This window comes from Benincasa hispida, chromosome 12 (assembly GCF_009727055.1).
Source record: "Benincasa hispida cultivar B227 chromosome 12, ASM972705v1, whole genome shotgun sequence".
Lineage (NCBI taxonomy): Eukaryota > Viridiplantae > Streptophyta > Magnoliopsida > Cucurbitales > Cucurbitaceae > Benincasa > Benincasa hispida.
Genome location: NC_052360.1, coordinates 76885310 through 76895594, shown reverse-complemented (window position 1 = coordinate 76895594; position 10285 = coordinate 76885310). Strand labels below are relative to the sequence as shown.

The window sequence follows — 10285 nt, the reverse complement described above, 5'->3', positions numbered from 1 at the left end:
CACACATCACAACACCATACTTAACTCACACAAATACGAGCACAAACAAGTAACATGCTATAACATTGCTATTTTGTTCATATTGGTAAAATAGTAATTATTATCATATGGATCTAAAATCCGTGATAACTAGCAATCATAAATATTACTATTTTGTTAACTTGAACACAGCTTAAAAAATAACAAATAAATCGTATGCTCATCTAAAGGTTAAAAGTTTGAATCCTCATCCTCCTCACATATGCTAAAGTCATATATATAGATGGACACATACAATTAGAAAGGGTCTATGCAATCCTTACCAAAACAAAATGTTGAAGGATACAAACTGCTAGAGAAATGAAACAAGGACCAAAGAACTAGAGTAGAAGGCTCCAAATATTACAAGAGCATGATGAAATAAAATATTGAAGATTTCCACAATACAACTATCTGGAGGAACAAAAACCACATCCATCAAGCTACCACCTTGAAGGAAAAAGAACATCTAGGATCCAGTTGAGAACTTTACATGTATAAATTTACAATTCTATTTTTAAGGTTAAAGATCTTGATGGGAAAAACACCTGGTTTGACCCATTCACCTTGTAAGAGAATTTCCCAGTGGAACAAAAAGGCTGCATGAAATGTGATTTGATACCAAACAATATGAGTAGGTATCAAAAAGGACAAACCTGGAGAATCCCAAGTAGGTTCCCAATTGAGGTGCTTGAACGTGTTTTACTAGGCTGTTGAATTGTTCTGCAGATAACAAGTGCAGGTATTATTTAAGTTTCAACTTTGAATTGTATGCTTTGTTGACAACTTTGCCTAAAACAAGATATAAGGCCCTAACTTTGGTTCATGGTAGCTAAATAATATAACTTGGTTACACACTTTAGCTGTTGGGTTTTAATTTGTGTAAGAATAAAAGCAGTGAACTTATTCTTTGATGGGAGAACATCTCACAGAATGGTATTTCTTGACAAAGTGGCCAACTCGAGAACATATTGATGACCCTCAATTTACCTACGTTATCTCCCTGAATAACTAAATAAGTAACTCATAGTAGGGCAGCAGCCACTGAGTTCAGAATGGATCATGCGGTCAGCCTAAGTTGCATACAAAAGTCAAACTCACAAGGACAATATGATGCATATGGTAACAAAATTCACTGTCAATAGAAGAAGAAAACATCAAAATTACAACATGATGAAGTTACATGAGCAGCACGACAATGGAGCGTGCGTAGTTGAATTTGCAGTAGGTAGGCTTTGGTATGTGAACACCAATAATACTACCAACTAAACAAGGCTAAGATGTGAAGAACTCATCAAGGCATGGTCACAGAATATTATCCACAATAGGAAAACTAAAGCACTTGTAGAGGACAATGTTCTACCTTAGATTGCAGGACCTTTTGACTATCAATGAAGTACTGGTTTGGATGATTAATCCCAGCATCACACGACGAGCCATAGATCGATTCAAATGTCAAGGTACATGCCAACTAAAGATACATGAGACAACTATTAACATTATTCCCAACTGACATAACATAAAAATTAAAAGCCAGTAAATTGAGAACCTGGTAGTGTCTATTTTGCACTTTGTCCATTATCTCGTCCATTGTCCGGTTATTTACTCCCATTTTACCAAGAGCTGCTCTTAAGTTATCTTCACTGTTAAAGAAATTGATATGTCAAACAATGAGAAAAACAAATCTGAAAGTAGTGTAACTTCTACGTTGTAATTAAGAAACTGATAATCAAGAATAATGAAACAAAGTGAAGCAGAAAATGGCAAAAACATCATCCAGACAGTAGATACATGAAGATTTACTTGCTCTTGCATCATTGAATCGTTTGTATTGACACCATCCCTCACTAAAAGATAGCTAGCTTTTTCAACACAGCCACAGTTAATTAATGCACATTCATTTGGAGCGACTTAATTACCAACTTAAATTCTATACTTTCTATCCTGCCATATCACTGGATATCTGGTTTTACTTATTATCAAGATGTTAGACCTGAAACCTTGCTACCTTTTCTTAGTGCTTCCTTGAGATAAAAACTAGCTCAAGGTGGGCTACAAGTTGAAAAGAACTAATTAGGAATGTTCAAGCCTACAAAACTCCTACATAATTAGCATGAAAATTAACCCTCTCTTCCTACCTACTCGATATTTTTTTCTTCCTTCTCTGCATGTGCCTCTGACTTGTGTTTTTTAAAACTTAAGGCACAATAAAGTGCAATAGTATTCTTGGGATTAAGCACAATGTGCAAAAAAAGCGTGGACATTTTTTTGTGAGGTGATATATAAAAGTACTACATAATAAAGAAAAAGTGGTTTACGTGAAAAAAAATGCATTTAGCGTTAGTAAAATTGATTTTTTTAGTTAATAAAGAAGAAAAAATCCTAATTGCTACTAATTTTGAAAAATAATACAAAAAGCCCCAAGGCTCAATTTTGAAAAATAATGAAAAAAGCCCCAAGGCTCAAGGCTTTGAGCCTTGGGGCTTCACAAAAGATGCACGCCTTATATTGTGAGCCTCACCTTTTCAAGGTGAGGTGCAAGACCTACGCCTAGCGTCTAAGTGCATGCCCAGGAGGGCTTTTAAAACACTGCTTCTAGTATAATCCTTACTAATAGAATCATGCACCAAAATCCCAAACTACCTTTAGCATGCCTAATTAACTTAGTTTCCTGACAGGCCTTGTTGTTGCTCTAAACCTCTATTCGTCATCTTCTACTATTTCAAATTAAAGGTCTATTAATTTATCATAAAACAACTTGTGAATACAAAACACGGGTTCCTTTCTGTGCAACATATATACAAATATATTGGTTAAATCTCTACAGCCTAAAATTCAAGATATCAGCAAATTGTTTCAAGAAGCGTACCTGAAATGTCTATAGGGACATCCATGATGATCTCCAACACTAGGTGATGATGAGATTATTTTTTGACAGGAATAAGGCGAATAATCCTAGTAAAGATAGGAAATAGATCATAATTCTATATAGAAATTGCCTGTACGCAGGAGGTTCCTCAATGGCTCTTCCAACATACAAAAGCAAAAATAACATAATCGGACGATGATATAAATAAATCACAGTACTGAAGTACATAGTTATGTATGTGGACAACTTTCTGTCAAAGAATTTTTAATCCACAAAAAGGCAAAATAGGGGAACATTAATGGAAGAGATTATATTAAAAACTTAAATCTGACATCTGTTATTATCATAATGCATTACTAGTAAATATTTTGACAAGCTTAGGTCATGCAAACAACATAATAGATCTGATGTGAGGCATAGATAAGAAATGGAAGTCAAATAAAGTAGAAGAGAAAGATGGAAGAATTATAGATACAAATCAAGAGAGAACCCAAAATTATATAAATCATGAGAGACCAAATCAAACATAACAAGAGGAAATAATTGAATAATGTCCTAGAGAAACAGGTCATTAAAAATGTCAAAAAAGATACAAAAATATTTGAAGTTTTCTAAAACAAAAATCTATATATGTAGACCCTACTAATTCTGCATCTTAATATTTTCCTGTTTCAAAAACAAGTCTGCCTCTTAAAGACTTTTCAAAGGTTGTCTCTTACCACTCTCTTGCCTTCTTTTCCATAATTATGCCTGATACCGTATGCATATTCTTTGTCAAACCTCTCGGCACCAACCTACAATATAAGGATAAAGCAATAGCTACGAATGAGTGTGAATATGATCAGTGAGGACAGGGCTAAGAAGAAATAAAGTATAATATTAAGTGACAAGAAAAGCTGACTAAGTCCTATTGCACCTCCCAGTGCTCTTAATCTAACTTATTTTGTAATCATAGTCCAATTATAATTAATTTTAGTTGAGAGTATTCATGTAAACTCCTATGAAGAAACTTTGAAATCTTGTATCAATAGATATTTATGAAAGAAAATTAGGATATAAATTTACTTCTTATATAATTGAAGTGCAACATAATTATAACTTTAACGAAAAGAAACACAATTGATAAAAATAAATAAATAAACAATCATGACTGGTCATCATGTTCCAATATATAGCTTATCAAGGAAAAAAAACAAAGAAAATATTTAATATTCATCTTTGAACGAGTAAAGGAGAAAAAGAAAAACCATCATGCTCCTGTACTGCCATATCTACGGATGTTTATTCCATTGCAGAACACTTAAAAGAGTAATGTTATGCTTACTCTCTGGGAGAACTCAGCTCTCCAGAAAGCCAGGGCATCATCAAGCTTCAAGCCAACACCCTGCATGTGAAGAGTTGAAGAGTGAAGATTGAAAGGCTTCATACCAATAATGAGAGGAGCGTTGCACATAAATACTTCTATCAACAATACCAACCATACTTCAATCAACTACATATTATTTATTCATAATGGTTGATTCTCCTCACGATACAAATATCATTGATCATCTAAATTAAACAGCATTTACTGCTTAAACCTTCAAACCAGTCGATAACTTTTTTTTGTGGGTGTTCCTATGGTTTTGATCCTAGAAATACAGCTTTTCTGTAATCTCGGTAGCTTTTAGTTTAGGTACAAAAAGTGATTCTCCTGCTTTGATATCTTTTCCTAGAAAGGAACGCTAGTTTTGTATCAAATGATAACAAAAGTAGCTGATATCATCATTATTCATTCATTAAGAAAATCTTAACCGATCAATAAAAGGGGATAGAGGAACATGTGCACAATTTCATATTTATAAGAGCAATTCAGCTCTTCATTTAGAAAGACGAGACAATTCAGCATTTGTCTATTTATATATATTTAGTGAATGAAAGATAATTATTCAATTCACTCGAACCTTTAGTGATTATAATACCAAACAGAAGAAAAAGTGAAAAGTACTTCAAAATGTAAATAACTACATTGTACAACCTTAAGAAAGAGACCTAATTGCATCCTCCCTCCATGCTTCAAATGATGATCTTCTTTCAGCTGGGCGTGAGTAAAATAAAGAAATAAAAATTGATCAATATATTCAATATTATGTACCAAAAACAAGAAGAAATAGCAGAAAGGAAGAGAGAGAGAGAGAGAGAGAGAGAGAGAGAGAGAAAGAGAGAGTAACTCCAGATTAACTAGGCCAAGTTTTAGGGCCAGTCTTCTAACCTTTTCAAATAGGTGCCGCATGCAAAGAGGAAATGAACTTTTAGCTATTTGGTCAAGGTCTTTTATTGATATATCAGCATACTCTCTTGGCTGGAGAGATATTAAGCGACAAAGAACCAGATCAGATTACATCATGTGATAAAGTAGCCACTTTAATTAAATAAACTACCTGTGAGTAGTCAGGACCCAGGTAGCTCGTGCAAAGGGCTTCTACTATCTATACAGCATTTAAAATACGTCAAGCACCACAAATATAATAGTTCTTTACAATACACTACACATGGTTCACTATGAATAATACTCACTGGGGTCAACCGATCTTTCTCTTGTTCTCTTATCGTAGATGTCCACTTCCTGGCAACAAAATTTATTAGCTTTTAGACATTTAAAAAATAAAATTTTCATCATGTACTTGCTTGGATCTTTCGAAGTTTCATAATATAAATAAAAATTTTGAGAAAATGAAATTATCCTACGTCGTCCATCCCTATTTTCTTATCTTTCTGTAATAAGAAAAAGTGTTCCATTCATAAATGCTGCAATTATTTATGAGCTGGCAATTGATGGAAATTTTAATTTAACGTGATCCAATTCAAGCTCTCTTTAACAACCTGTTTGTCAGACTTAGGGCCTTTGATAGGTAGCTGCGGAATTGTGTTGCAACAAGGGAAACCACCTAAGAATTATATGGAGGAAATTAGAAATAACTATTTTAAGACCAAGTGCATAGAAAATTGAATATGGATATATATGCATTTATTTTTAAGAAAAAAAGTTCATTGATGAAATGAAAATAAATATCTACACGTATTTGTAAGCATAATATTAACCTGATAAATAGCAATATATGCATATCCTTTATGGAGAAATACTCTTCGGCCAGCCACAAGTCCTGGAACTTCTTCCCATGGAACCTTCATAAGATTAGGTAGGAAAAAGATTAGAAAAGAAGAACATTCAACAAGCTGGATTTTCTTTTCATTTCTTTTTTCTTCTTTTTGTAGGGACACAAAATACTCAATCACGATCACTTGGAAGTTCAAAAAACCAAGCATCCACATCAGCAGGAACAAAAGACATCCAACTTACCCAGACATGGGATACAAGAAATTCAGGTGCAATATTGCAAACAGAACAATTTAAGAAAAATTTAGAGACAGCACTCCAATAAAAGGCAACAGAAGGAATTAAGATCCCATAGTTCCGTAACAGGCTCATCTACAACAAAGAAGATTCTTCTGTAGGCTCCATGGAACTTTATTGTGTGCAGTGTGCACTCATTCCCTCTCAACAAAAAAAATAGACTATCCAAAGACTTCAAACTTCCATAGGACATTTAACAGTCCATACAGATCTACAAAATCAAAGCGAGCAACCATCTACATAGTTCATAGATCAAGAAAAGGGTCCCATTACTTCTTTTTCTTAGGAAAAGGGTCGTGTTACCAAATTGGATCCACCATTCATCCATGTATGAATGCATGCATGTCATAGCATGTGTATGTTATCCTATCCAAATGACACCAACGTTTTCAAGTAGTCATCAGTGGTAAAATAATCCATCCATCAGGGCCTTTTTCCTTTTTCCAAACAGATGACAGAAGTCACAGAACTAAAGAAAACAATCCATCTATCTACAAAACTTTTCTTTTTCCTTGAGTTACAATAGATACAATGGTCAAAATTTAGTGTCGGATATCAATTTTCGACCCAGAGAAAACAGTGGATCTTAATATTATCTAAAGATGGACAGTTTCATCTCTACAATTCATATGGACATCAACTGAATTACCGATTCCTACAGTCCACTTCCTGAACTAAAATAAAATAATTTTAATATCACATTGAGATAGCAGCCGCGATGTATATTAGGAGAAATCCCTAACTAAACAGAAGACAAACCTTATAGTATATAGCATCACCTGCAAAAACAGAAAATAGGACATAAGCATAAGTAAGGACAACAATACAAGGAAGCATCCTCATGAAAATAAACTTACACACTTTACAGTCCACAAAACCATGATAGCAAACACACTGTAAAGATACAAGGATGCCCACCCAAAAAGAAAAAGAACTTGATGATTAACTTGAACTTTTGAGTTTAGCGATGATTTAAGTTAGTAAGATAATTAAAAGTTTTGCTACTAAAGTGATATAAAAAGTACATATATAGTTGACAGATGCGACTAAATCTACAGCATTTGACACAGGAGACAGGGAAGAAGTAGAAACATGTGGGTGAAAAATGAAAATGACAGAATTGGAAGATGGGAATCGAGTGGGACAATATCCAACTGGCTGATTTACCCAGTCAATTCTTTTTTTTATTATTATTATTAAACAGAAAACAAAACTTTTCATTCATATAATAAAACGATACCAAACTCAAAAAAGTACAAAAGATTACAAAAGAACACAAATTATAAAAGAAAGATTAAAAAAAAAAAACATTCCCATTTATCCATAATCAATTATTGCTTTCAATGCAGCACAATGAGGACAAAACCAAGAAAATCTGAGACTTAAACTAATCAAACAATACCTAAAGAAACTACAAATTAACTCCTACATATTACATATTACAAGAGAACATCAAAATTTCTTATCTATCTAAAAGTAGAGTGGTTTGCAATCTTATTTTAAAAACTAAAACTACATATGTTATGTTTATCTATTAGGTTAAGGTACATAACCACTAAACCCAAAATCTTAAGCTAATACATAGAGGTTTGCAATCTTATTTTAAAAACTACATATGTTATGTTTATCTATTAGGTTAAGGTACATAACCACTAAACCCAAAATCTTAAGCTAATACATAGAGGTTTTTCAATATACCCTCAAAAATTATCTCACAAGATGAATTGAACGGGACTGAAGATTAAAAGTGAAACCTGTGATTCTTACCACTTGGTACAGGCTGATCAATCAACCGAGCAACTTGAACCAATTTGTCCTTTACAGCCTAAAAGAAGGAAAATGTCGAAGTTATTTGAAAGAAGACTCATGAACAAGAAGGAGAGGCCTACCGCATTTCACAAGCTAAGAAGGTTGTATCATTTTGATCAATGTGATAGCTTGGGACTATAAAATATTTGATATTATCACCAACGAAATTTAAATATCTAAACTACCTCAAATTCTGCATAACTGATTGCTTTGTATGAGAGACCAAGCTCCGCAAAGACCTGCTTCTGCAAATGAAGAAAAAAAAATGTACACTGAGCCATAGCCCATCGCTAAATTGGACAATTGAACGAGCATGAAGAGAGCACTAAAGAATGGATAAAATAACTACCTGAGATTCAGGACTTTGAGAAAGAAAACGATGTCGGAATAGCATAGTTTCCATAGAAAGAAACCATTTTCTCAAGTCCTCCCTGAAACCAAGCCAAAATAATGATAAACAAAAGCTAAGCCAAAAAAAACAAAAGAAAGAGAGAAGAAGAAGAAGAAGGGGGTAAGCTTACGTTCTGCAGTATACAAGGCGCAGAACAAAGTGAGATATAATATCCTTGTTCACAACCTCAGATGCCTGTGGATGTTTCATATGGGTTTTCAACAATTCTCTAACCTGTACAGTGTAAAAATAACAATATAAAGAAACAAACAAACAAACAAACAAGAGTTGGAAAAATACTAGTGTTTAAAAAGTGATAAAAATAAAATAAAAATCAAACATCACCAGTTTCTCCATTTCTTCAGATTTCTTTCCTCTGGATAACCCATCAGAAATCCCTTTAAGAACTGCACTCAGACAACGATGGCGGGTAAAGACTACGGTTCAGAATTCTTCTAGAAAAGCATTTGATGAAGATAACACCACTTATGGCATATAACATCAACTCATGAATATCCACCAATTCGTCCAAATATAAAGCCACCAACCTCCCTCAATTCAAATCTCTAACTAACAAAAACAATTCAAACTCCCATCATTTCCCCACCCCCAAAATTATATTGCTTCGTTTAGCAATGCTATAATCAGGCAAATCTTACTCCATCGAAATCGCTCAAAATCATAAATTTCCACCAACCCAATAAACAGCAATCGAAATTTAAGAAGATGATGAGCATAAGATTAGAAAAAGAAAAGCGAGGCAGAGAGAAATGTGGAACCTCGAAGACGATCTATGGCATAAAGCTCGAAATCTTCAAGCCTGACTTCAAGAGGAGGAGCAGAGCGGTAGATGGGAAGAGTGGTAGTGGAAGTGGTTGTGATGGAAGATTTTCTCTGAGAACGATGGGGTTCCATGGCAGTCTCTACTGATTTTTGCCACTGAAGCTGTGAATTGATGGAGTCTAAAACGCGCCATAGAAAACTAAACCAATAATCGTGGGTTCCGCCTGAACCGGGATGGACCCATGGCTTGGTTGGTTCAACACTAGATAACCGAACCGATCTTCAGATTTTGAACCGAACGGCTGGTTCGGTGTCGTCACTCGAGATCACTAACCGATGGTACAATACAAGCTAGCATTGAGAAATAGAAAAGAAAGGAGAAGGTGAGGAAGGTTTGCATTTTCTAAACTAAAATATATATTTGTGTTTAGTAGTTTGTTTATGCTAAATCTTTTATTTTTATATTTATTGAATTAAATGAATCTGCTTAATTTCTATATCATGTATTTCTCTTTTAAAACACTTTCAGATGGCTTGTAGATTACGCAATCTTGCAACGAAAAGCATAATTAATATTTTAGTATTTGAATCTTGCAATGACAAATAATTAAATGTGAAATAAAAGTTCCTTTTAGAGAAAAGGACATTGTTTTATTAATAAGTAGTATGTTTTTTAGTTTAATATTTATACAAGTTGGATTCAATTAGGTTTGATTTATTAATTTTTTAAACTGAAAATTAAACCAAATCAAACCAAAATATTCGGTTTTTTCACTTTTAAAGTCCAGATTTCTTTCTAACCGACCAAGCCGGTCGGGTTTTTCCGGTTCAGTAGGAGTTTTAGCACCTGGAAATGGCGGGAATTGGAAAAGGCGGGAAACGATTCCTTTGCCAGATGGGCTTTGGATATTTGGGCTCTTAAATGGGCCGAAAGTCTCTCTTGAGTGGAAGAAAACGATTAAATTACGTAATAGTCCCTAATTTTCCACGTTTGTGATAAATAAGTGTTCAAATTTTAAAA

The 10285-nt window shown here is 33.8% G+C and overlaps 1 protein-coding gene across 1 annotated transcript; it reads right to left on the bottom strand.

Annotated features, from left to right (window-relative positions):
- Positions 1-276: 276 nt before the first annotated feature.
- LOC120092565 (probable DNA primase large subunit) lies at positions 277-9440 on the bottom strand. Its single transcript, XM_039050686.1, has 19 exons — positions 9261-9440; positions 8827-8888; positions 8612-8715; positions 8440-8521; positions 8276-8335; positions 8049-8106; positions 7041-7060; positions 5969-6052; positions 5750-5814; positions 5444-5492; positions 5308-5355; positions 5139-5228; positions 4905-4964; positions 4212-4271; positions 3607-3681; positions 2888-2973; positions 1568-1661; positions 1382-1489; positions 277-741 (listed from the first exon to the last, which is right to left on the bottom strand). Exons 1-19 carry the CDS (start codon positions 9394-9396, stop codon positions 724-726), a joined length of 1359 nt encoding a protein of 452 aa, XP_038906614.1. The 5' UTR covers positions 9397-9440; the 3' UTR covers positions 277-723.
- Positions 9441-10285: the final 845 nt, after the last annotated feature.